The following is a 27,279-nucleotide window of genomic DNA, read 5'->3' as shown; positions in this document are numbered from 1 at the left end:
AGCACTTGGAGGCAGAGGCAGGTAGGCCTTTGTGTATTCCTGCCCAGCTTGCTCTACATAATAAACTCAGGCCAGCCAGGGCTACACAGTGAAACTCTGTTTCAAAAAAACAAAACAAACTAATCAGGAGCTGAGTGCAAGGGTACACTTATAATCCAGCACTCAGGAGACAAGGCAAGAAGACAGCAATAAGTTAAGGCTAGTCTGGTCTACAGGGCAAATTCCAAGACAGTTGGGGTACAGAGCCAGTCCCTGCCTTAGAAACAAGAACAGTTGGCAGCCTTGACTGTCACAACAATACAGCCCTTCCCCCAGCATGCTACACCAACTCCCTGACTGTGCCACTCATCTCAAAGGAGCAACAGCAGCTGGTGCAGCACAAAGAACCGTCCTGTTAACAGTGGCTGCACATGGCCTTGGGCCCCCCCCCCCCGGGGGGGGGCTGGTGCCACAACTCACCGTGTAGCAGCAGTGCTCATGGATGATGACCCGATTAGAGAACGTCTCATTGTGGGCCTCGATGTGCAGAGTACGTTCTCGATAATTCAGGGAGTTTTTCTGGACAAAATAAACATAATCGACTCCTGCGATCTTAAAGAAGAGACAAAGAGGGAAAGCATTTACTAACGGTGCTCTGCGCTGAACATGAGTCCACCGTCTTGGGCGGCTCCCAGCCTCCTAACGTGTCCTCCTCCTCCAGCTACCTTCTTCAACAGCCTGGGAGCATCTATATCCAGTTTGCAGCGCCTCTCGATGACATGAACAGCCCCATCTTCACTCTTGAATTCGCTGACGGTGTCACTGTCCACGAACATTGGAATCAAAGGACATGTAGGGAACCTCCTTTCATAGGCCTGTGACAAATGGCAGGACAGAAGGAAATGACAGCCATCACTGCTGCACCCTTACACAAAAAGCACCTTGTCCCCAGGCTGCAGCATAGCAATCTTCCCGAAGAGGGGAGACCCAAGTTCATGGACTAGAAGCCTTGGCCTAGTGAGGATGGCAATTCTGCCCTCATGGGTATGCAAGTTCAACACAGTGCAAGCCCCAGCAGGCTCTTCTTGTAGATAAATGCAAGATGATTTTTGAATCTATGTAGAAGGCAAAAGAACCAACCTAGCTAACGTGACTGAAAGGCAATCCACGGAGAAGATCCCTGACCCCGGCCAGCATCAGGGTAATGCAGTTAAAGGCTAACTGCTCTGTACTGGGAAAGACAGAACCCCAGTGGGCCAAATACACGCATTGTGCCGCTCCCTCCTCCTCCTGGCTGAGAGGATAAACCCAGGGCTGTGTGCACAATCAGCACCCGCACAGCTGAATCCCAATGCACCTCAAAGTCTGCCTAAGTTGATTTTGACAAATGTAGAAATTTGAAGGAAGGAAAAAATTAGGATGGCCTTTTTTCGTTAAATATTTACCATGATCTAAAACAAAACAAAAATCCTCTTAATAATTAAAATGCAATCAGAACATGAACAAAAGCTGGGCATTACAGTGCATGTTGGCAACCCCAACAGCTGGAAGGTGGAGGCAGGAGGATTATGAGTTCAAGTCCAGATTGGATTAAGGAATGAAACCATCATCTCAAAAAAGAGGGAAACAGGAGCTCCCAAGGAGCTTAGACACATGCAAACAGCTCCACATAGAAATGAGGAGCAGCCGGGCGGTGGTGGCGCACGCCTTTAATCCCAGCACTCGGGAGGCAGAGCCAGGCGGATCTCTGTGAGTTCGAGGCCAGCCTGGACTACCAAGTGAGTTCCAGGAAAGGCGCAAAGCTACACAGAGAAACCTTGTCTCGAAAAAACAGAAAGAAAGAAAGAAAGAAAGAAAGAAAGAAAGAAAGAAAGAAAGAAAGAAAGAAAGAAAGAAAGAAAGAAAGAAAGAAAGAAAGAAATGAGGAGCAGAGGGGCCTGGAGAGATGGCTCAGCAGTTAGGCGCACTAGCTGTTCTTCCAGAGAACGTGGGTTCAATTCCCAGTACCCACGTGGCAGCTTACAACTGTCTGTAACTCCAGTTCCAGGGGATCTGATACCTTTACATCATTTCACATAAAATAAAGTTAAATAAATTATTAAGAAAGAAAGAAAGAAAGAAAGAAAGAAAGAAAGAAAAGAAAGAAAGAAAGAAAGAAGGAAAGAAAGAAGGAAAGAAAGAAGGAAAGAAAGAAGGAAAGAAATTAGGAGCAGAGAGTTCAGTCCCTGAGAGACACAAACAGAACCACGCAGGCCACCATCACTGTGCACCACACTGTGTACCATCAGATGACAGAAACAACATACACTAAAAGCTGAGGAAGACGTGGAGAGAAAAACCCGTCAGATACCGCTGGCAGGAATGTGAACCACTGCAACCAATCTGGAGAGTAGTTATATTTCTAAAAACTGAACCCTGAACATGAAGCCACCAGACACCCAGCACCAGCCCTATGGGGTGACAGACATGCAAGCTCAAAGCAGCAACTGCTACATGTCCTTCAGGAAGCACGCGCGCGCGCGCGCGCGCACACACACACACACACACACACACACACACACACACACACACACGGAAAGGAATGACCCTACATTTGCACACACACTGTCCACAGCCTAGGGAGCCACACCCACAGGAATCCACTTGTACTGTCTGTTTGCTTTGCCCTGAGATGGGGGTCTCATATATCCCAGGTTGGCCTCAAACTAACTATGTAACTAAGATGACCTTGAACTTTATACACCATTCAGGAAAAGACAAACTTACAGAAACTGGAAGCCAGAGGCTGTGAGGGGCTTTAGGAAGGAATGGCTGCAGAGCGGCATCACTGGGGCACATGAAACGGCACCTGACAGTGTGGACGGACCGTATCTCTGCAACGCAGTTCCACAGTGGAAACAGGTTTGAAGAGCTCATGGCTCACCATAGTAGTATTTTGTATCATTTTAACATATTATGAATCAACAATGATCTCAAAATAAAAATTAAGGGAAAGAAAGACGTGATATAATTTGTGAACGCTACAAAATGTACCTAAGCACCAGGTTTAGTTGGCTCTGCGGCAATCCAGAGACTAGAGAACTACAGACATTGCTGGAGGTAGTGCCCAGACACGGGAAACCCCATGCTTGCTCTGCCACCTGCACCCTCTATAAAGAAGGGACACATAAGACTGGCAGGTGCCACTCCTCTGTAAGATTTAACTAACAACGGGGAGAGGGTTTATGGCAATGTCTCTAATGAACCACAACCAAAAGCAGATTTAAGGAGGAAATGTGTGACAATGGTTAGAAAACACATTAGCTGCTTAGACTCTCCTGCAACCAGGTGTAGCCCCAAAGCACCAGCATGCTGGAAAGCACAGCCCCCAGTGGACAAGGCTGCCACTCAGCCTGCAGGCCCGCCCATCTGCATGTTGGTAGCCTCAGCCATGAGTACAGCAGAACCCCTCTGCCCGGGCTGTGGCTAGGACTCGATTCAGTCCTGGTTCTCCTGGGTCATCACATCTGCTCATTGTGAAGCTGTAGGTCATACCCATCTGAACGCACGGTTAGAAGGCACTGTGCTAGGGCAGCCACAGGGTGGGAAGTGCAGGCGGCGAGTGACCACCACACTGCAGAGGCCCAGGAACACACACACACACAGTACTGCCTACTGAAGGGACCCGAGAAAACTCCAGCTGACTAGGCAGGTGCGCAGACACACAGGACAGGCCTTGGGCCCACTGAGCTCTGTTTACAGTTAGCAGTGAGGGACAGCATGTTCCAAAGGGACAGGGAACTGCAAGGGTATCCCAAGGGTCGGGAATGGAGGAGGGAGCGGGCAGCCCAGCAGGAACACAACGAATGACACACGCATGGGTCCTCATCTTCCGGCAAAGTCCTCCTCCTCCTCCTCCTCAACAGGAGGGGGAAGCGCCAATAGCAATGAGTCCCGTTTTCAGAAACCCAGTGAGTCATGTGAGGACAGCTTGGCAGGAAGACAGCCTGCACGTGGCACTGATGGTGCTTACAGGTCTAGCTTCACACAGGCCTCTTTCTCTCTCCACTCAAACAGATCCTGAGCTCCATGACAGCCAGAACCTCACAAGTCACACAGTGACGCCTCTCCATGCACTTCACCACCAACAGCCTCTGGGAAGTTCGTTTACCTGCTCAGATCACTCCACAGACGAGCTCAGGAGGCCCCAACTGAGTGATTCCAGGGACGAACTGCCACTCTCTGCCCACCAATGCAGAAAGCATTGCATTAGAAATGGGGCTGGAGCCGGGCGGTGGTGGTGCACGCCTTTAATCCCAGCACTTGTGAGGCAGAGGCAGGAGGATCTCTGAGTTTGAGGCCAGCCTGGTCTACAGAGTGAGTTCCAGGACAACCAGGGCTACACAGAGAAACCCTGTCTCAAAAACAACAACAACAACAACAAAAAACAAAGGAAGGGAGGGAGGGGGGAAGGGACTGGGAGCTGGCCTTGCACATTCTGTCACTGACATACCAAGAAGTTAACGACACAGGGCTCCAAACTACAGCTCTTCTTAAAGAGCGGACTAGGAACCTACCAAGAAACAGCAAAGGGAGGAGGCTCTTTGTCAATACCTACAGCAGCCACTTTTAAAACACACTGTTACATTCTTTTTCTTTTTTCTTTTTTTTTCTTTTTCTTTTTTTTTTTTTTTTTTTGAGTAGGTGGCAATTGAGACAGGGTCTTTCTTTTTATTTTATTTTATTTTGAGACAGGGTCTTTCTCCATGGCCAAACTCACAGAGACCCACCTGCCTCTTCCTCCTGAGTGCTCGGATCAAAGGTGTGCCGAGACCACACCTAGTGTTACCACTGCCTTCTTGAAGCTGAGTGGGCCCCACGGTGGAGCCTGGAAATGAAACCACACTGAAGCCCTTCACTGCCTAGGAAGTCACACAGCTGTGCAGTCTCACATGGCAGAGCCTCTCCCTTGTACCTTGAGGTGACCAACCAGGTGGCACCTTGGCCCTCAGGCTCAGGAGAGGCTAAAGGGTAGACAGCCTCTCTCCTCAGAGTGCTTGCGAGCTCCTCTCCTCTCCTCCATGTTCCTTCATCCTGACATTCGTTTGGCAGTATCAACCACTGGGCAGGGATCAAATCCTGCCTCTCTTTTCGTTCCCATGGAACTAAGAACCTCAATGCCTGAAACAAGGTCTTGTTAATAAAGTTTTTTACACTATGGAATAAGAGTTTCCCACACAAACCAGCGACTCTAGTCTGCTCCTCACTCAGCGTGGCCAATGAGTCCTGAGCACTGTGAGCACTGGAAACAGGGCTACGGGAAAGGAGACTGGGAAGGCTGGCGTGAACTCAGTCTCCAGAGTTCACAGACACCAACACCTAGTGTTCAGTTCAACAGCAGCTGCAACCCACGAGGCTCCCAGCCAGCGGTTAAGCAGCCCCTGAAGAGAGAAGCAAGCCGGTCTCATGGGAAACTGATTTCCCCTAGCTCTATCCTATGGAAGGGCCAAGAAGCCAAGACAGGACACAACTGGAGTGTGCAGGACCCAGGCAGTTCTCAGAACAATAGTTAAGCCATCACTACCCATGAGGAAGTCATCAGAAAACACACCTGTGCTTGTCCGAGCCCCAGCCCCACGCAGGACAGCAGGGCAAAACCTCTCTCCACGTCTCCTTCCCCACTCCAGCTCACAGGCTGGATGGACATGGAGGCTGGGCAGGAAGCCTCTTACTTTCAAAGCTCCGTTCTACCCCAAGGGCCACACAAGAGCCAGGGGGCAGTGGCAAGCCCAGAGCTGTCTGGTCTCCCCAGGGCACATCCAGCTTCCTAAGCACACCCAGCATTCAGCAACATGAAAGTCAAGGAAGGCTGAACAGAACCAACTGATGCTGGCACCAATCACTTCTTCAGAGGGCAGGCATGCTCTGAGGCCCCTTTAAAGGAAGACTGGCTTTGGAAAGAGAAAGCTAAGGTGATCATTTGCACACTTTGTGTTTAAGGCAGCAACTGTCTGAAAAATAAAAACACTAGGGCCTCATCAACTTGCCTGCCCCAGAAGGAAGCTGCCTCCTGGGTAACTAACCCTTCCTCCCACCTCCACACCCACTCTTACCCTTTCAAAGGGTTCTGAGCCTGCAGCTTAGGAGGTGGCAACAGAGCTCTGAGCTCTGAACCAACTTCTGGATTCCATGTTGACATATTAAAAGCTAGCACTGTGCTAAAGAAAACCGTATTTAGTGAAGGCGGATCGACTTCGAATTAATGAGCTGAGTACTGCACGGTGCCAGGAAAACTTATTTCAAAGAAATTCTGTTTAAAGAACAACTCCACCCCACCCCAAATGAACTGAGTTCACACCCAATTTGGCTAACAAACCAAGCTAGCTGTTTTCTGGATAGCTGAGATGTTCTGGGGTACTAGATATGACCAAAAAAACTGATTATCAGACACAGGTTTACCCTGGGGGAAAAAATCAGTGAGTAAATAATCTACACCAAAACCTATCCAATGCCACCAGTGGCAAGCTGCTGGTCAACTCCAGAGGAGGCTTTATGATTCCTGCATCAAGTGGGAATGCTTCCAGTGCCCTGGCCCTGTCGCTGCCAGTCAAAAGCATGGGCTGCAGGGGCAGCTCAGATGTACAGCGCGTGCCTACAAGTGCAGGACCTGGGGTTAACCCCAGTACCACTTGGGAGGGGTGAAGGCCTCCGGACACCTCAGTCTAGATAATGACAGTGCCGGTTCCCCAGGGAAACTGCTTTAGGTCGCAGTTCAGTCTTCTGTGGGCCTGTGTGCTCCTGACAGAACGCCACAGCAAAACCTGCCTCTTTCCAGGCTTGGTGGCACATACCTTTAATCCCAGTACTTGGGAGACAGAGGCAGGAGGCTCTCTGTGTTTAAGACCAGTCTGTCTAGTCTACATAGAGAGTTCTGGGCCAGCCAGGACTACACAGTAGGACCCTGTCTAAAATTCTGCTCAGTACTAACAAACCAAGGTTCCAAGTTACAGGGCTTCTTGGTGCTCATACTCCATTTTTGTTTTTAAGGTAGTGTCTCACCAGGTAGCCCAGGCTTGCCTCAAACTCTTGAGCCTCTTGTGGTAGACTGCTGAGCCCATGCTCAACATTGTGTTCATACTTAATAATACATTTAAAGAAAACTAAAATTCTAAAAACTTGAGCGCCTTTGAAAGTTATAGTCTAATTAGTTACGACACACCTCACTACACACCCAATCCAAGCAGCCATTTCCAAGCTCAAGTCTACACCGCTGGCCTCACAACTATAAAATGCATAGGGGAGTGAGTCAGCTAGGTGACTAGAGTCCTCTCTCTCTGAAACTAAGACATGCATATAAAAACTTGATAGACACCAAGCCATTCCCCCAAACCATCTTCTCTAAAATTAAACCTATTTGAAGTTTAAATATGCACTTCACCTTAGAGAAACACCACAGTCTGTGGTGTTGACAAACGCACCTTCCAGGTGATCTAGTTCAGAAAAGCCCCATGCTCAACCCACAAGGCTGCACCGGTAAAGCAAGGACATGCAAGGACTTTCCGGTCACCCCACCAAGCCAGCCCTCAGCTAAAGGCTTCTCTAAAAATGTGAATGTGCTGAGGTGGGGCAGGGGAGGGTGGCTCATGCCTCTAATGGGAGAAGGGCATGGGGACAGGATGGGAGGACAGGGACAGAGACAGGCAGACCTCTGTGAGTTCGAGGCCAGCCTGGTCTACAACTCGAGTTCCAGGATAGCCAGGGCTGTTACACAGAGAAACCCAGTCTAACCTCAAATTTGTGGCAATCTTCCTGCTTCAGCCTCCCAAGTGATGGGACTACAAAGCCACTATGCCTGGCTTTTTTTTGGGAGGGGGCAGAATTTCAATGCAACCAAGACTGGCCTCCTGCCCATCCTGAGCCCAGGGTGACAAAGACCACTCAAATGTACTTTATATGGTTATGTGGAGGAGACTGCTCCACACTGCCTCTATGGCTTCTAGCTGAACCTAATAAGGAGCAATTAACTCGACAGCTAAAGCCTGGATTTACCAAGGGCATCTAGATAGTCTATCTTGAAATACTTGTATTTCTGAGAGCTTGTTAGGGAGTTCTAGCAGGGGAGTGCAGCTACTTGTACACCCTTGACTGAAGGCCAGTCCTCCTCTATTTGGAGAATATCGTCCTCTTCAACATGGAGCTATGCTGGAGGAAGGGGACACTGGACTAGGCAACCAGATCAGCCAAATCAATCAACCCTAGCTATCAATGGGGTGACAGGTGTTGCAGCCAGGTCAACTTCACATCCAGAAATACTTATATTATTCTTTTAAGAATTCCCTTACAAGAGGCCAGAGAGATGGCTCTGTGATGAAAAGCATTTGCTGCTCTTGCAGAGGACCTGGTTCAGTTCCCAGTCCCAACATGGCAGCTCACAACCATCTCTAACTTCAGTTTCAGGGGATCTGACAGTCTCTTCTGACCGCTGGCACCAAGCACGTACATGGTGTGTGCATGCATTCATGTAGGCAATCACACATAGACATAATTTAAAAAAAAGATTTATTTATTTATTATGTATACAGTGCTCTGTCTCCACGTTTTTGCCTGCACACCACAAAAGGGCACTAGATCCTATTACAGATGGTTGTGAGCCATCATGTGGTTGCTGGGAACTGAACTAGGACCTCTGAAAGAGCAGCAGTCAATGGTCTTAACCTCTGAGCCATCTCTCCAGATATAATTTTTTTTAATCTTATAAAAAAAGAATTCCCAGGTAAGACCACCAAGAAATGTTCATAACAGTAAAAGACTGAAGGGAGCAACTGAGTCTTCAAATAAACTTCCAAGTATAACCAAGCACGTCTGGCTAACTGCATCTTCTGCTTTTTAGTTTAATTAGAAAACTCAGCCTGTCCTCATTCATGAGCCTGTTGCTGTCTGAACAGCTCAAGACTGGCTTCGCAGACAGCAGCCTGGGGATGCCACACCTTGCACCTGCTTACGTCCTGCAGATAACCATTCCTGACCTTTCTGGGTAGCTTCTCTGGGTTGTGGTCCCTACCTACTACACACAGAGCTCTGCGGCAGGGCTGCCAGCACCGTTGTTACCATCAGACAAAATGCTTGAGTCAGGGTGGGATGCACACCATTTCCTAAGTTATTCGAACAACATTCCAAAAAGTAATATACTGAAGTTGGAGAAATGTTTCAGGACAGTTTGCAATGGCAGATTCATGACACCACAGGCACACAGCAGAGTACCTGGGGGGAGGGAGTGTGGCTCTGAGCAGACTATAAGTCACCAGACTTCATCAGCAAGCATCACACCACACAGGACACTAGTGGGGAAAGTCTAGGACGAGGAGAGAGGCTCCAGAGCAGTGTTCCCAACCTTCCTAACGCTGTGCCCTTTAATACAGTTCCTCATGTTGAGTGACCCCAACCATAACATTATTTCATTGCTACTTCATAATTTAATTTTGCTGTTATGAATAGAAGACCAAGCTGGCCTCGAACTCAGAAATCTGCCTATCTCTGCCTTCCCAGTGCTGGGATTAAAGGCGAGCGTCTACCATCTCTGCATGTTAAAGTGAGGAAGTACAGTGAGTTTTCTGGGATTTGGACCCTGCTCTGTCCTCCCCAGGACAGGGAGACACCATTTCAAACCACAAGAGAAGACTTGGCATCAGGATTTCGAATGCACGCGCGCGCGCGCACACACACACACACACACACAGAGGGAGGGCACACCCACAGTGTCCTGGGGAAGGTGACTGCTCACTGAGCTGCCATTTCATCTTCCTCAACTTAAAGCACTGTCGAGAGATTAGAAACTGCCTAGTGTTTCTGACCCTGCCCCACGACAGGCTCACAGCACAGTATGCTATGGCAGGCAGCACACTAACTTCCTCAGGGAAGGAAGCAGTAGGAAGTACAGGCAGGGGCACACTGCCAGGGCCAGCCGAGCTCTGTAGAGCAAGGAGAGCCTTTCCGAGTCTGCCCACAGCTCACAAACTAAGGCTCAGCTCTAGGGGTTCCTCCTCTGAAGCACTGCATGCTGCACGTGCTTCCCACACGCCAGGCAAGCACTTCACTATGGCACTACAGCCCAATTCTTTTTCTATTGTTTATTTTGAAACCAGGTCTCCTTAGGTTTCCCAGGATGGCCTGGAATTTGCCTCCAGAGTAGCTGAGACTTCAGGCTAAAAACACCGGGCCTGGCCAAAGTAAGGATTTCGTTCAGCGGTTCTCTGAAAATGCACCATATAAAAACCTGTGTTCATCGAATTCACATGGCAATGGTCTCCCCAGGACCCTAAATGTACAATGTAAAATTCACGAGGCTTTGTTGGCAACCAGTTACTTTAATGTGTAATTCGCCAACCATAAAAAAGAAACCAGATGTAATTGTCAGCATCTTGTCTCTCTCCCTTGGTCACCCAGGCAAGGGTAGGGCTCAATGATGAGCTAGTACACTCCACTGCTGCTGAAGTACAAAATACAGCCCCGGAGGTGAAGAGGACAGAAAGAGAAGGTTCATAAGACCCAGACTGGGGCTCTGAGTGATGAGGTGTCCTCTAGAATGTGCCCCAATGCAGGCCGTCCTGAAGCAGGCCTGCTGCTGATAGCATTAACATTCCCTACACAATGAGGAAACAATCTGGACTCATGTCAGGAACTGGGCTCTGTGGTGGCCTGAATAAGTGTCAACATTAGCCTGGGTTCCCAGAGCCCCAGAAAGTCCACTACTGTTCTCAAGACAAAAGCCTTCTGGGCACCCCCGCAGTTTGGTACTGGAGACCTGACCCCAGCAGCATGATGGCTCCCATTGACTTCTGGATTTTTGCTTCCAGCCCCTCCCCTCTACCATCATGTATGCTGCTCAGTGGTCCTCCTCCAAGGCCTGTCATTTGAAGACTAACTGGAAGGCAGTATGACAGGGCAAATGAGAGCCTGAAACTCCCAGATGGCCCTTGACTGACATACACTGTCCACCTAAAAGATAGAAACCCAGAGGGCCATGAAACACCAGGGAGGGGCACTGACTGGCACAGCAGGGCACAGGTAAGCCTGGAGGGATCTGAGGCAGGGAGAAACCAAGGAAAGAAAAAGAAGGATCTCGATCTCTCTCTCTCTCTCTCTCTCTCTCTCTCTCTCTCTCTCTCTCTCTCTCTCTCTTCCCGGTTTTTTGAGACAAGGTTCCTCTGTGTAGTCCTGGCTGTCTTGGAACTCACTCTGTAGACCAGGCTGGCCTCGAACTCAGAGATCTGCCTGCCTCTGCCTCCCGAGTGCTGGCATTAAAGGTGTGCACCAGCACTGCCCAGCTCAAGGGGAAGTCTCTTAAAGCAAGACTGTAAACTGGCCCCTGGGCAACTGAGTGTTGCCCAAGGTCTAAAGGCTGGAGGAGAGCTTGGGCTTGCTCTAGTTTGCAGCATACAGTCAGTCCACACCAGTTGGGGCAGTTGCTGTGGAATAATTCTCTTGTACACTGTAAAGATTTGTCACTCAAGCCCGGCGGTGGTAGTGCACACCTTTAATCCCAGCACTCAGGAAGCAGAGCCAGGTGGATCTCTGTGAGTTCAAGGCCAGCCTGGTCTACAGAGTGAGATCCAGGACAGGCACCAAAACTACACAGAGAAACCCTGTCTCAAAAAACCAAAACCAAAAACCAAAACCAACCAACCAAACAAAAGATTTGTCACTCAAATTGATTTAATAAAATGCTGGTTGGCCAGTAGCCAGGGAGGAAGAGATTGAGCACAAGAGCCAAACTAGGAGAATTGTGGGGAGAGAAAGGGGGGAGTCAGACTTGCCAGCAGGTATAGAGGAAGCAAGATGAGAATATCGTACTGAGAAAAGGTACCAAGCCATGTGGCTAAACATAGATAAGAATTATGGGTTAATTTACATGTAAGACCTAGTTAGTAATAAGCCTGAGCTACTGGCCAAGCATATATAAGTAATATTATGCCTCTGAGACAATTATTTGGGAAGCAGCTGCCAGATACTTGGGAGTTGCTGGTGGGACCGAAACTTCTGCTTACAGGCAGTCCCTTGGCCGGCAGTTTTAAAGCTCACTCATTTGTACAGTCTGATCAATAATGTGGCACTGCAGCATGTTCCCATGTTAGCTACTGTTCCTGGACTTGTGCTCTTTGCTTTGCAAAAGCTGGTTCAGCAACAGGCTCCCTGTCAGCCACATAGGAGGCCAGGCTGGTCTCTAGGCCAAGCCAGATGGCCTCATCAGACAGCCTGTGGAGACAGTTCTGCTGCCCACTACACACCTGAGAACCCATACAAGGGAATGAGCTGTGTCAACTCTCCAGAGAATCACCAGATTCCAGAAGGTGGATATTGGGCTTAGAATCATTTTCCACCCCCAATGACACATGGTCCTCCTTTGCCTTACTGCTACACAATTAATACTCTCTAAGTTTCTTTAAAGTTCTTTAAAGTTTCTTTAAAGCCATGCATGGTGTCTCACGCCTGTAATCCCAGCACTCTGGAAGCTGAGGCAGGAAGACCACAAGATCAAAGCCAGTTTGGATTATACACTATGAGAGGACAACTTCCCCAGTCCAGCAACCTCGGAGGACCACAGCACCCAAGTACTGCACCAAAGGGACAGAAGGGTCTCCTGTACATGTTCAAGACTCCTCAGTCAACAGACCACCCATCTGGACACAGGCAGGTTAATACAAGGACATGTCCCCTCCCCCTGCAACTACCAATCGCTGGCTGGATTTCAAACAAAACCCAGTTTTAAGATTCTGGCCGATATGGATTCCTAAGAGTAAAGCAACACCTCTGTGCCCAGGACACGTTCTGGCTGATGGGAGTCTTATCATGCACCCAGATTGGCTTCAAACATTCCATCTGTACAGTCCATGTGCTGGGCACTGAGGTTAGAGGTGCGTACCACCCTTACTCCCAGCTGACAGTCCCTTTTAAAATATAAAATACTCCTTCCATCCCAAGTGCTGAGCAGCTGTTTTATTATAATGTTATTTAAATGGGTACAAACAGAGTAAGGGAAGCCCAGTGTACCAGCACCTGCACCCCAGTCCCTGAAGGAGACTGGAGTGGGAGGACTTCAGGCAGGAGTCTGAGCCAAGTATGGCCAGACCCTACATCAAAAACAATCATGCCAGGAAACTGGAGGGCAGGGGCACCTTACTCAAGGGCAAACTCCACAGCAACAGCACACATCCAGCTGGACCTGAAAACTGGAGCACAGACCCATGCGAGCCCAGCTGCTGGTCAGGACAAGACGCTAGCCCTGGCTCTCTCTAAGCAGCCTGGAGACTACTCCGCCCACCACTTCCCTCCGCTGAAATCCTCATTCCTGCAGCTCCAGCCCACGAAGTAGCTTGTGCTATACTTGGCTCTAACACATCAGCGGCATGTTAATCCCACTCTTTTGTGTTAGGGTTCAACTATTAAAACAGCATTATCTGCTGCTCACAGAAAAATAAACAAAGCAAACCACTGCTGCCTGACAGCGCCTGGCCACAAACACGTGGAAAAGCAGAAGAACTCTATATGCTGACGCACAGTTTTCAATTAGCAAAATAAAAATCCCAACATTAGCCGGTCCCCACTAGAGAATAAAAGGACACTAGGGCTGGAGGCAGCTCAGTGTGGGGACTACTCTCCTAGCATCCTAGCATGCAGGAAGCCCCGGCCTCAAATCACCAGAACCGCCCAGACCAGGTGTGTGGCGCACGCCTGTAACTTCAGTACTTGAGAGGTGGAGGCAGAAGGCCCAATGGGGAGCTGAGGGTCTTTCTCCCATGGAGATAGAGATGGAGGCCAGCATAGGCGAGACAGCCTGTGTCATATATATATATATTTAAAAAAAGGATAAAACGGACCGGAACAAACCAAATATAAATGCACCTCCAACAGTCAGTCTGTTTTGCAGGCCTTCAAGTCAAGCTCCATCCACTTAGCAGAGCTGTTTGACTTTTTACAGCGTAAAACATAATCCATGGCCTTCAGAAAAAGCATTTGGTGTTCCAGGGAACTGCAGCTGTCAGCTTTAAAAACGCCACGTGTTTGCCCACATAAAAGAATGCAATGAGCTATGGAAATAGTATCTGGTGTCAGGAACCACAAGCAAAGCCGTGTGGAGTCAGCAGGCCAGTGGAGGAGCTGGCCGAGACAGGCGAAGTGCCCACAGAGCACTGCTATCAGCTCTGCGGATCAGAGCCTGAGGGGCTCAGGCTTCAGTCACAGAAGACAGGAAGTCAAGAGCAATCCTGACTGACGCCAGACCTCGAGGGGACAGACAGGGCCACCTGTGGAAAGCTATTGCTTCATCATCCCACTTCCACAGCAGGGGGGGGGGGGCCCTAGCTGGATAGGAAAGCCAGTGCCACATGGACAAGGCCCTGGGTTTGAGTCCCAACACTACAGAAAAGATGAGATGTAAATCACCCTCTCCTTGGAATGACTGAACTAGTCTGAGTCTACCCAAGGTAAAGGATGGGCTGCAGCTGGGCTTGCTTGCACACGCCTTTACTCTAGTGCTCAAGAAACCACAGCAGGAGAATCATGAATCTGAGATCAGATTGGGCTACAGAGCAAGACTGTGTCCTCAAACAAACAAGTTCAAAACAAAACAACACACGTGGAGAGGAATGCAATTATTATTATTATTATTATTATTATTATTTTGGCTAATATTAGAGTAAAAATGTACAGTATGGGCTGGAGAGATGGTTTAGCAGTTAAGAGCACTTGTAGAGGACCCAGGTTTGGTTCCCAGCACCCACATAGTGGCTCAAAGCAACCTGTAACTCATTCCAAGGAATCTGACACTCTTGGACTTTGCAGGCACCAGGCACACATGTGGTACACATATATACATGCAGATGAACACTCATACACATAACAATAAATCTTAACAAAATCAAAAAGTACAGTGCAGGGGCTGGCCAGATAACTCAGAAGGGAAAGGCATTTGAACATGGGCATGGTTCCTGGGACCCTCATGGTGTACAGAAGGAATCAACTCCTGCTGGTTGTCTTCTCACTTCCATACACACTATAGACACAGAGAATACATGTTTAAAAATATTTAAAATGTACATTATACCTCATAGTCAAAAGGCAGAAGCAACCAAAATGTTAATCAATGAATGAATGAATGGATATGTACATACACAATGGATTACATTATCCAGTCTTGAAAATTAACAAAATTAAATCGGTCATGGTAGCCCACGCCTTTAATCCCAGCACTCAGGAATCAGAGACAAGCGCATCTCTGAGTTCGAGGCCAGCCTAGTCTACAAAGCAAGTTTCAGGACAGCCAAGGCTGTTATACAGAGAAACCTTGTCCTGCTCCCCCGAAAAAAAGAAAAAAAAAATGAATAAAATCGCCAAGTGTAGTAGTGCATACCTTTGGTCCCAACACTTGGAAGGGAGAGGCAGGCAGATCTCTGAGTTTCAGAAAGATCCAGGCCAGCCAGAGCTACATAGTAAGACCCTGTTTCAAAAACAAATAAACAAAAAAAGAAAAAGAAAAAGAAGGAATTTTGATCCAACACGGATGAGCCTTGAAAACATCAGGCTAAGTAAATACAGAAGATCAAAAACACCTCCGCGTCTTTGCAGAACCTAAGAGAAGACAGACTTACAGACACAGGAAACAGAATTAGGGTGGGTAACTCAGTGGTAAGGTCCTTGCTTAGTATGTACCTGGCCCTGGACTCCATCCCAGCACTGCCTACAAAGGAGGGGAGAATGATGGCTGGGGTGTGGGTGTCTGGTTAGTGGGTACAGTGTTGACTGAAATGAAGGTTAAGATGGAGGCACTGTATTTAATTATGTCTGTATTTAATACCCTAAACTATACATTTAAAATGCTTTAAAATGAACCACAACCACAAAAATTTAACATATAGTACAAATCTACCTAAAATTAGCAAATAAAGCCATCTACATGGTTTAAAGACAGGGAAGCACCCATTTATTAACATATCTTTGAAGTTACTTAACTACCCAAAAACCCAGCACTCTGGAGAAGGCCACAGAGCAAGGAGACATTACCCCAGGGCATGCTGCACTCCCTACAAGAAAGACAGGAGAGCAGACTACACAGTCCAGTGAAGGACGTACTCTGGGATTTTAAGTTTAAAATGTTGTAACTCGAATCCACCTGCTTTCTCCTAACTTCCTGTGAATGGTCTGACCCAGCAGCTTTCCAACTTGAGCAGGTTTCAGAACTACCAGTACCTGATGGCAAGACCCCAGACTGTGCGCCTACCCTATAAATTCTGGTTCAGCAGTGTGAATGTAGAATGATAAGAACTGTTATTCTAAACAATGATGTTAGCCAGTAAAAACACAGGTGATGGTGTCCGGGAGCAAGTGCTGCAGGATCCCATTATCCTCAAATCAATTTACTTCAGAATATATGTACCTGAAACTTTTAGTTCTGGCCTTGGTTTTAATATGTGTACAGGCAAGAAACTTAGGAGAAGAGAAAAGCATTTCATGATTAGGAAAACTGACAACACAGAGTAACAGCTACCAAAAGAACAGACTCACTTAACAATAACTTCTCAGACTTAGATCTTTTTATAAAAAAATCAGATTACTACTCACTCGAGAGTTAAGAATGTTACTTAAAACAAACCGTGTGCTCAGCAAGAAACTAATAGAAGCAGTGTGCTATGTGGCGAACATGTTTCTCAGGCAGCTACGGTAACAACCAACCTCAGCATGAACGCAAACTGTGATCTGCATCGGTCTCTTGGGACACGATCCAAGTGTAAATCACATATCTGACCAAAAGATCAAAAAACGTGACCTGTCACACTTGCAGGACCAAGGGCTGGGATGTAGCTAGTGTAGTTCAATCCCCAACAAAAAGATAAAATCAACTGTTCCCAGAAGTTGTGCAGATGCACCAGCATTCTTCCCAAGACTGACTCATTCTTAAGACAAACTGCTTAATACATATTCAGGATAAAGAGCAAAACGGACTTTAGTAACTGTGAAAGGTGGACAGACAAAAGGCAGCTTTTTCCCTTCCTTTCCTCCCTCCTCCAAGCAACTTCTCACTATTGTTGCCCAGTCTGGTCTCAAATTCTAGGCTCAAGTGATCCTTCTGCATCAGCTTCCTCAGTAGCTGGAACTAACAGGAACTGCATACAATCTTCCTTAAATGAAGACTGCCACCCCAGCCCCAATCCTGCCCTTCCAAGGGTGACAGGCAGTACCTGCCATGTTGGTTACCACAGCACCAATAGAAACACACAAGAAATACATGCCAACTGTAATAGCTGCCACCTACGCTAACCTGTCTCTCTACAATAGTCATTTTCATGAAAGGCTGGAAGAAAGAAGTGGGGGAAAGGGCACAGCCCAAGTGACCAGCACAAGTGGACACCTGGCCAAAACACCTCCCATGGACCAGTCTTCCACCAAGAGCTTCCTGCATACACTTCAGAGAAACTAGGCCAATACAGCCATGGTGCTCAGTACAAGCATGTGACCCCAGTCACTGGGTTAAAAAGAAACTATAAACAGGACAGCCCAGGTTAGCCTGAAGAGACTGGGCACCTGGAATGCACATCCACAGCATCTGCACTCACCAGGGAATGACCAGAAACAGTGGCTTTAATCCACGTTTTGGAGGATGGAGAACGTGTTTAAAAGACTGTATTCAGGCTGGGCCCTCTCTGCCTCCTGGCTTAAGAGAACAGTTAAATCAGCAAAAGGTTGCAGCAGCACACAGGACAAATGACCCAGTTTCCCTAACAAATCAGAGGCAGGAATGAAAACAAGGAGGACAGGAGCTGGGGATAGGGCCGGGGCCGAGAGACAGGCACACACACAAACCATTCTACTGGAGGCAGGAGACAAGGAAACCCGCGGATCTCAGCCTTCCCAGCGCTGACTCTTTCATTTCAATATGGTTCCTCATGTTGTGGTGACCGCAACCATAAAATGATTTCATTGCTACTTCATACTGTACTTTTGCTATTATGAATCGTAATGTAAAGATCTGATATGCGACCCCAAGGGGGTTGAGACCCATAGGTTGAGAACCACTGAAGTAAGCCATAACCCCATTTTCTTTTTAGGGACTTGAGAAGGCGGTAGAGTGAGCAACACCAAGGAAGGACTATTAACTGTAGTGACAACATGGTTGTGTTGTGAGCTGGAGAAATACTGCCCATAACCAACAACCTGACTTGGGGTACCAAAGACACAGCAGAAAATCACTGCAAGATGATAACACTTGGGAACTGGGTGATGGGTACATGGCAGTCTACAATCCTCTTTATTTGTGTATGCTTGAAATTTCCCATAATGCAATGTTCGGATTGTTTTTTGTTGGAGATAAATCTGATCCTGTCTCATTTCTCTAAAAAAATGCTACAGCACCCATATTGCCCCCCCCTACACCCCCCTCACCCCCCCACCCCCCCCACAGTAAACATGATTTGACTTGGCATGCAAGGGGGTGGGATGAAGGCCAGGAAAGGCCTGCTCCCCACATGCAAACTAGAATGGCCCACTTTTAACAGCAAGTCAGTCAGCTGACTTACCTCAGCTTCTGCTAATGTAGCAGGGCACTACGCTGAACCTCATCAGAGAGCATAGCACGTCACCCGAGCAAGCCACTGGGACCCCAGGCACCATCAGTGCCGGCTGCATGGATGCTTTGAGGAAGTCTCCTGGGGAGCATGTGCTCATTTGTGAGAGTAGAAATGAATTCTAGCTAGGCACGGGCCCTAGAATCTCAGCTACTCTGGAGATGGAGGTAGGGAGATTGAGAGTCTAAATCCAGCCTAAACCACATATCCGTAGGAAAAAGGAGAAAGGAACTCACCACACACCAGGCTGTATGAGGTCAAACAACAGATAATTGCAGATATCATGTCTAATTACCACAAAATTGGAAACTAGAATCAGAAACAGAAAAAGACCCAAGGATGAAACCTAAGGTGAAGGGAAGAAAAGGCAGTTCTTTTCTTTCAGAAAAGGAAGATAAAAGGGGACTGGAGAGATGGCTCAGCAGGTAAGAGCACTGACTATTCTTGCAGAGGACCAGGTTCAATTCCCAGCACCCACATGGCAGCTCACAAGCATCTGAACTCCAAATCTAGGGGGGATCTGATGCCCTCCTCTAACATATGAGCATACCAAGCACACACATGGTGCACCTACATCTATGCAGGCAAAATATTCACATAAAAATAAAATAAATATAAAAAATAATAAATCCTTGGATGACAACATTAGATACTCAACACTGCAAACTGATCTGCAGATCCCAGCGGGCAGCCCACCCTACCCACCTTCAGGGAGCAGGGCCACCTCCTCAGGATGCACTCTAGTTTAAGACTCTGCCTAGTACCCCAGAGTCCACAGGGACTTATTAGGAAACAGTAGGCCCCCCTCTCCTCTTGTTTACATACGGCTGGAATAATAAAGCTTAAAGATAAATGCCCATCTGATCTAAAAGTCACAGCAGAACCATCTGTGTGTACAAAGGGACTCATTTTGTCTGATACTTGGATGTGGGCAAAGGAGTACCAGAAAAAGGCCGAGGAGGATGTGGCCATCCACCACTGGCTATTCACTAGGGTACAAACTAGTTGGGGCTGGTGGAATTTGCATCTAGACTTGTGCAAATCTCTATCTCCTCCTTTCAGCTGTTTTGGAGAGAGGCTGTAAGACAACAAACGTGAATGGGAAGAAACAGTGTATGTGTTTGGTGGGCTATTTAATCAACAACCACACCGGCAATGAAGACTTCTGGTTCTTCAACTATGCAGCAACCACTCCACTGCTGTCCCTGTGTGTACCAACAGCTCTGCACACCTCACAGGAAAAAGGAGCATCACACTTCATCATCACAGAGGGGCTTCTCTGGTGACGCCCTGGACAACCTAAGGACCCAGCACACTGCTTCTCTCTCACGGAGAAAACACAAAGGCCTGGGAGAACAGGTCACAGTTGCAGTTTAGATCTGAGTTCCCACCATCCAGACAGAGCCTCGTCCTCAGGGTTCAGGTGAACAAGCGGGAATCTGCTGCTCGGCCCCTGAATGCCTGTGTGCTTCCGGACCAAGGGCAACAACAGGCGACACCCCACCCCCCACCCCCCCACCCCACCCCCCGCTCTGAGGAACACTTGGCACTTCGAAAAGCAAATGCAATCATAAGCCAAGTACCTACAGCTGATGTAATACTAAGAACAAGTCGGAAGTGTGGGGTGAGACTCAGCAGTGGGGCACGTGCCTAGGATGCGTGAGGCCCTGGGTTCATCCCCCACAGTGAAGGGGGAAAAAAGGAAAGGGGGGGGGATGAGGCATGCCTTGAGAGGCATCAAGGAAGCAGGGCAGGACATGCTGAACAAGATCTGAAGAGACAGATGGGAAAGGCAAACATGTGAGGCGAAGGAATATAAAAAGACACGGAGGGGCAGAGGTACCAGGCTCACAGACCATGCCAGAACAGAATGATCTTAAAGGGCCGGACACAGGCAGTCAGGGCCCTGAAGGAACAGCAGGTAGCAGGTAATCACCTCCAGAACCCACGGTGGTGGGACCTACAGGGTGCCCTGAAGGGCTCAAAAACTGAGGAGGAAAATGAACACATAACTGGGTCACTACTACTTAAGAGACAAGGGCTCAGGCTGGGCAGGTGCTGGGGCTGAGAGACAGCGGGGACAAACTGCACGATCCACAGGCACAATCTTCAGGGTGTCTGAACTTCGGCATCCAGGAGGAGGCTCTGTGGCAAGCAGTAACACCAGGGACAGAGAAACAGAAGTGTGGAAAAAGGGGGAGGGAGGCCAGGGCAGGAGCAGGACTAGACAGCTGTGAGTGTTGGGAGGGCAGAAGCGATCAGAGCCTTCCATCACACATCTCAACTGTCCAAAGGGACAGTTATCCTTGACAGAAAAAACACCAGCGCTCTCATGCCATGACCTCTCCAGAGCTCCCCTCACATATCCAGCCAGAACGTCTTTAACCCTAGGGGAAGGGGAGCGGTGTACCTAAAAGTCTCTGTCTCACTTCTGAGTCAGGGTCTCGCTCTGCGGCCCAGCCAGGCCGAACTTGAGATTCTCGTGCTACCACACGCACCGCACCGCTGCGCCTGGCTGGCTGAGCTTTAAAACTTGCGTTTTGTCCTAGAATTTTCAAAACGAAACACCATCACCCCGTATGTCAACCTTTGCCTGGTCCTGACCCCGATCTGTGGCATGCACCAGGTACTCCCGGGAGACCATAAACCCTTTGTGCAGGCCAGGGAGCTGAAGCAAGAAGGACAAGCCACACCAGAAAATGTGTCTGGCTGAAACCTGAAGCCAGGGACACCACCGTGGCCCAGAACCTTCACAAAGTATGTTGGAATGTGCATTAGTAGGAACGCTGGGTGATGAAAGGAACACTGAGCTAAGAATCTCCTCCCCCACTAACTCCCCTCACCCACCTCAGAATGTCACAAATGCTTGCTCAAAACTGTCACTTCAGTTCTGTTTGCTTAAATGCCATTTTTTAATTCAAATGAGCTAATGAAACCTTAATAAGATTTTTAAAAAAATGTTGCTGACACTCAAGCCAATAGTGAACTTTCATTAATTCAACAGAAATGCAATTAAAATATGTGATTCCTGTCCTGTACTCAGCAATATTCACCTGAAGATTTTCTACACTCCGAAATCACAAACCCTGGCTTCACAGAACAAAGGTGTAACTGGAGTGGTTCCTTCCCTCCCACCTTCTCCTCTGAGACCGGTTAGCGCTCTCTTCCCCTCCACGGATGAGCCACGGTGGGACTCTCATAATACACTACTGTCTGCCTTAATAAAAATAAATAAATAGCCGGGCATGGTGGCACACACTTTTAATCCTAGCACTTGGAAGGTAGAGGCAGGAGGATCTTTGAGTTCAAGGCCAGCCTGATCAACAGAGTAAGTTCCAAGACAGCTAGAGCTGTTACACGGAGAAACCCTGCTGGGGAAACCAATAATAATAATAATAAATAAAACAAAGTAAATGCTGAGGCTTTTATGCCTCAAAACCACAGTCAGGAAAGGGTGAGTGATGCTGTACAAACCTGGACAACTGACAATCCTAGCTCTGGGAGGAGGAAGGAAATATATTTTATTTTCAGGCCTAAGAAAAAAACTAACAATCCAAGAGGAAGTTACCCACTGCCAAAAACAAAAGCAGTTTACAAGTGGCTTGTTTTTAAAAACTGGGGGTGGCTTCGAATTTGAATTTATGCAAAAGTCATGCATAAAATTTGCAAAGCAAACTTCCTAATTTTGAAAACAGTAAAGGAAATCAGGAAGTCTGAACACTAAGCAATCCATACACCTTTTTAGGAAATCCAGGGTAGGAAGAGGCTAGCTAACCTCTGCCTCTGACCACAGACTCAATGCAGGATTTTTGAAAACAAACAAACAATTTTTTTACATTTCCTAGGGGAGGGGTAGTATGCGTGCCAGAGTGCAAATGTGGTGGTCGGAAGACTGTTCACATCAGTTCTCTCTTCCCGCCACGTGGGTCAGCCTCACTGGGCTTGGCAGCAAGCACCTTCCCCAGCCAGCCACCTCAGCAGTCCACACAAAGCTTTTTAAAACACCAAGTTTTGGCAAACATAACCTGCCAGCACCATGCTGGTGCCTCTCCACACAGGGACTGCCCCACGCCTCCTCCCTGACTTCAGCTGCCTTGTAGACTGAAGAAAGGTCAGATGACTCCCCCTGGACACCACAGGCTCAGCCCAAGAAGAGGATGGGTCCAGTCTCTCCCTCCCTCTCTCTCTCTCTCTCTCTCTAACGTGAAGTAGGAAATGTGACAGGAACTGGCTCCACAAAAACTGAAGTTGCAACAAGAAATGCCAGAGTTGAACTGGACCCTAAGGCTGTGGCCAGCTCAGCAGGCCCCAAGGGAGGAAGAGGGAGGAAGTAAGGTAGTGGGTGGTGGGACAGAGGGAGCTAGGCAGGGTCCCATATGGAGAAGCTCCAGGGACAGCTAACTGCTGCCAAGAGCCACCTTCCACCACCAGGCTCCAACCTGTCCCAGCAGGAATTCCTGAACTTCTGTGTGATTCCTATCACATCACGTATGTCCTCTAACAAAACTCCTTTCAAGCTGGCTGGGGGGTGGGAGTGGGGGATCGGGGGTTGCCCCATACAACCAAAAGCCAAGCCAGCACGCAAACAGAAAAGCGTCTTTCTCACAAATCATTCACATAAAATATTTAGGGGAAATACAAAACTATTTTTAGGATACAAAGCTCCTACCCATAACAACAACCAAGGCTCACACCTGACAAAGAAGCTGTACAAGGAGCTGTCTGTGGTAAAGGATGCAAATGTCCTGTCCTGACAGAGGTGTGGGCGATTATTGTTAAAACTGATTAACTGCACAGCTGCATGAGGCCTTTTCAGTGTGCATAAATAGTACTTCAATCAGGGAAAAGAAGCAAGCCATGCTCCCTTGAGAAGATCTGAGTCTGTATTTTGCTTTTCAAGACCGTAGATCTAACTAATATCAAAGCATACGCTGAGTAGAGGCTCCAAGGACAGGAACACCGGAGCTTTTCCACATAAGGAGCAGAACCAGATAAGTCACCCGGGGGTAGGAGGGAAGGCAGCAGCCAGGGTTAACTGTGCAGATCTATAGTCCCCAGCACTTGGGAGCCCCAGGCAGGAGGATCTCCAGTGTTCCGAGGTTGGTGCCAGTGCCACAGGTGCATCTCGGATTGTATAATTCTCATGACAGATGCGCTCTCCTGAGTATGGCATGTATTTCCATATGGGCCTTACACCTTAACGATGATGCAAAAGAAATGACAAGGACCGCTCTGCAGTAATTTACAAGGGATTGAAAATGGTGCTTGGCTTCTTTTTACTCCAGTAAATGCTTGTCAGCCCAATGCTGATAGATAACAAAATAAACACTTTAACTACCCCATTTGTGGAACCTGGGTTTGAATCATGGATTTACTATTTGGTGGAAAAACTTACTGAACAGTGCTGCTCATTAACACATAGGGAAGACTCCAATGTACAGTACTCAGTCCTGAGACCAGTGGAGGTGACTCCCTCAGGACCAAGTTCTCACCCAAACAAGCATCACAAGGGAGAAACCGCACTCCCTGTCCGCAGCTACTTGAACAAAGAAAACCAGAAAAATCCACAGGAAGTGCTGGGTCAGGATCCCACTTCTGTTCTCCAGCAGAGAACCATGCAAGCGCACACATCACCCCAGAAACATCGCAAAAACACAAACGTACAGATGTGCAGTTTCAGAGGCTTGTATTTTAACAAACCTCAAAGATTCTGGACACAAGTCACAATCACAAAAACAGCAGAGCAAGAGAAGCAATGATAACAGTGAGCATTGTTTGCAGATCATCCAAGTTTAATCTCACAAAGAAGCCAGAGTAAACTGAAACGTGAAGTACTTACAGCCATAATTAACTCAAAGGGGTGTTTATACACCCTCACTGGGGACTGGTATTTTTGCACCATGGTTGTAATTTAATAGCAATCTTCTTACTCCTGAAAAACAAAAATATGTATAATAAATAACCACATTACAGAAAAAAGGGAGTCTGAGTTCACGTATCATGCCACATCCTAAAGAGACCACCACAGGTCATAATCCCAAGCACACACACAAAAAAGGAAGATGACATGCTGAAATATTCTGACGGGGGAAGTAACTAGGCATTAAGAAAACGCAAAGGAGGCCCACATGGATGGAGCCACGCTGGTCTGAAGGAGGCCCTCTACCCCTACGTCAGCATCCCTGGGTCAGGAGTTCTAGTCCTCCACAGCAATGAAATCCTAGGACTCAATTACTCTAACTATTTTCTCTTGAACAACTTCCACCAGGAGCCAAACAAAAATAGTAACACGTTAAGACATAAGCTCTGGGGAGGACATGGAGATGGGGGACCGGACACTGGATGGGACTACTGTTTCTCAAATTATGGAATACTCAAGAGCTGGTTTCAAAGGGAACTTTGTTGCTTCCTGTTTTCTAACTACATGCTCCAATTTCAGAGACTGTCTACAAATGGCAGGGAAGCTGCCCAGCTTCTACTACAGGGGTTCCAAAAACCTCCAGCCTCCTGGAGCTGTGATCCTGCAAAGTAATCAACTACATGCTTCAGCCTGAGGTCAAGGAACCCTCCTTTGCAAACATAATCACTCTAGTGCTGGCGAGGCTGGCTTTTTCTGCAAACACCCTTGTGTTCAGAGTCATCTGGAACCTTTTGCTCACCTACTTAAAAGAGAGGGAGAAAAACAAAAGAAAAAAGAACCCAGTGAGCCCACCAGTCCTGCTGAGGTCCAAACAGTAAGGATGTTATATCATCTGAATATGGTGAAAAGACATTCAAAAGTTCAAGTATCAAGTATCTAACCACCCCAAATTCCAGCTGTTAAAAAACAAACAACGGTGGTGGCTCACGCCTTTAATCCCAGCACTCGGGAGGCAGAGCCAGGCGGATCTGTGAGTTCGAGGCCAGCCTGGGCTACCTAAGTGAGATCCAGGAAAGGCGCAAAGCTACACAGAGAAACCCTGTCTCGGGGGGAAAACACACACACACACACACACACACACACAACGAGCCAGGCGGTGGTGGCGCACACCTTTAATCCCAGCACTCGGGAGGCAGAGGCAGGAGGATCTCGTGAGTTCGAGGCCAGCCTGGTCTACAGACAGATCCAGGGCAGGCACCAAAACTACACAGAGAAACCCTGTCTCGAAAAACAAAACAAAACAAACAAACAAACAACAAATCTAAATAACCGATATATTTCAGAGAATTGCGATCTACATAGCTGCACTTCTACTATGTTTACATGCTTTAAACAGCTCTGCAACTTTCTCTGCTATGTTGGCGTGGCGTAGCACTCAGAAGGAGCAGGTTATGCTGAAAAACCACCCTCCAACAGTTGAAAAACTATAAAGGCTAGTAACTCTGGGTAACCTCAAGCATGCCATTCGCCGTTCCTGATTCCATCTCTGTGAGATGATCTTACACACCCAGCTTTCAAACCATGAGGCCGTGAACCAAACTCCTCAGCTCTCCAAACTCAAGCCTTCATTAATCTTGATTCCAGCGCTGACGCGTCCTGGAGCGCGGAGACCGCGTTCCATTCTCTCTCGTAAACCTTACAATGCTGGTGCTCGGTGGGGAATCCAATAATCGTTTACTTTTTTTTTTAATTGAGAAAATTAGTTTTCAGGTATCTCCCAAATAAAAGGAGAATGATTACCAGGTGCTGACGGATAGGAGAGAGGATGCAAGCACTACGTGATGCCTGGATTAAGAAACTCTTACCCCAAAGTGACTACACGAAAGGACCAGCTTGCTCGCCAGCTCCCTGAACTCGGGCCGGTTCTCGGCTTTGGGGGCCTGATCCAGATCCACTCCCTGCGCGGGCATCCGGAGTGACCACCGCCAAATGGCACCAGAGGCCGGGGCTGCCTCTATTGCATGATAATTGGTGTTTGAAAATCAGCCCAGGGTCGGCCCCGGGGGAGCGCCTCCTTGCAGGCCGGGGCTGGACGGAGGGGGCGGGCCGGATGGGGGCGGCGGCGGCTGAGGGACCCGGGCGGCTCTGCCGTCCCGGAGAGGGCGAGCGCCCGCGGCCGCCGGACCCTGCCGGGGGCGGAGACCCGGGCACGCTCCTAGTCCTCCACGACGACGCGCGCTTACCTCTTGTCAAAAGGACCGGGTCGGGGACGCGGGGAGGCGGGATGCGTTCATGCCGGCGGCTCCGCGGGGAGAGAGCCGTGCCACAGGCTCGGCTGCCGCCGCTCGACCGCCGGTTCCGGGGACGGGGGACGGGGCGGGAGCGCCGAGGGGCGCGGCGAGGGCTCGAGTGGTTGTTACGGGTGACGGGGAGGGAGGGGCGGGCCCCGGAAGGGGTGCGCGTGCGCACACCAGGCCGAGGGGCGGAGGAGGGAGCGGGAGGCGGTTGCTAGGGAGGGGGAGGGGCGACCTCCCGGCTGGGGCCGAACTGCGCCGGCGCGAGTTCCCGATCTGCGCGTGCGTAGAAGGAGTTCAGGCCGTAGTCTGCCCTGACGCGAAGCGAGACTCAGAGGCTCCTCCTCTTTGCGTCATGGGGAGGGGAGGGGCGATAGCAGTGGGCGGGGCTTCGCAATTGTCTGCCCCGACCACATGGAAAATTCGAATGCGAACACCGGCTGGGGTCGTTCCGCGGAGCCGGAACTGGGACCTCTGAGGGTCGTCCCCTAAGCCGGCCCTCCAGCTTGGATACTTTGCGCCTGCGCCGTCTGGAGCTTCCCCAAGTGCTTCC

General features: G+C 48.7%; 1 protein-coding gene across 3 annotated transcripts in view; it reads right to left on the bottom strand.

Annotated features, from left to right (window-relative positions):
• The window catches only part of Sec14l1 (SEC14 like lipid binding 1), a 46,273-nt gene extending 19,399 nt beyond the window's left edge, over positions 1-26,874 (bottom strand). Inside the window, exons 1-4 of one of the 3 annotated variants that reach the window (XM_059272198.1) lie at positions 26,676-26,874; positions 24,412-24,504; positions 705-854; positions 460-591 (exon numbers count right to left, since the gene is read on the bottom strand). In XM_059272198.1, the coding sequence (XP_059128181.1) occupies positions 460-591; positions 705-854; positions 24,412-24,474 (345 nt within the window). In that variant the 5' untranslated portion in view covers positions 24,475-24,504; positions 26,676-26,874. Of the gene's footprint in view, positions 1-459; positions 592-704; positions 855-24,411; positions 24,505-26,297; positions 26,412-26,675 lie in introns of those variants that run through there. The other 2 variants (XM_059272201.1, XM_059272199.1) reach the window with 2 other exon arrangements.
• Between the last annotated feature and the right edge of the window lie 405 nt (positions 26,875-27,279).

Source organism: Peromyscus eremicus, chromosome 8a, assembly GCF_949786415.1.
Source record: "Peromyscus eremicus chromosome 8a, PerEre_H2_v1, whole genome shotgun sequence".
In the NCBI taxonomy this organism is placed as follows: Eukaryota; Metazoa; Chordata; class Mammalia; order Rodentia; family Cricetidae; genus Peromyscus; species Peromyscus eremicus.
Note: the sequence above shows the minus strand (reverse complement) of the source record. Positions and strands in the feature narration are given on the sequence as shown.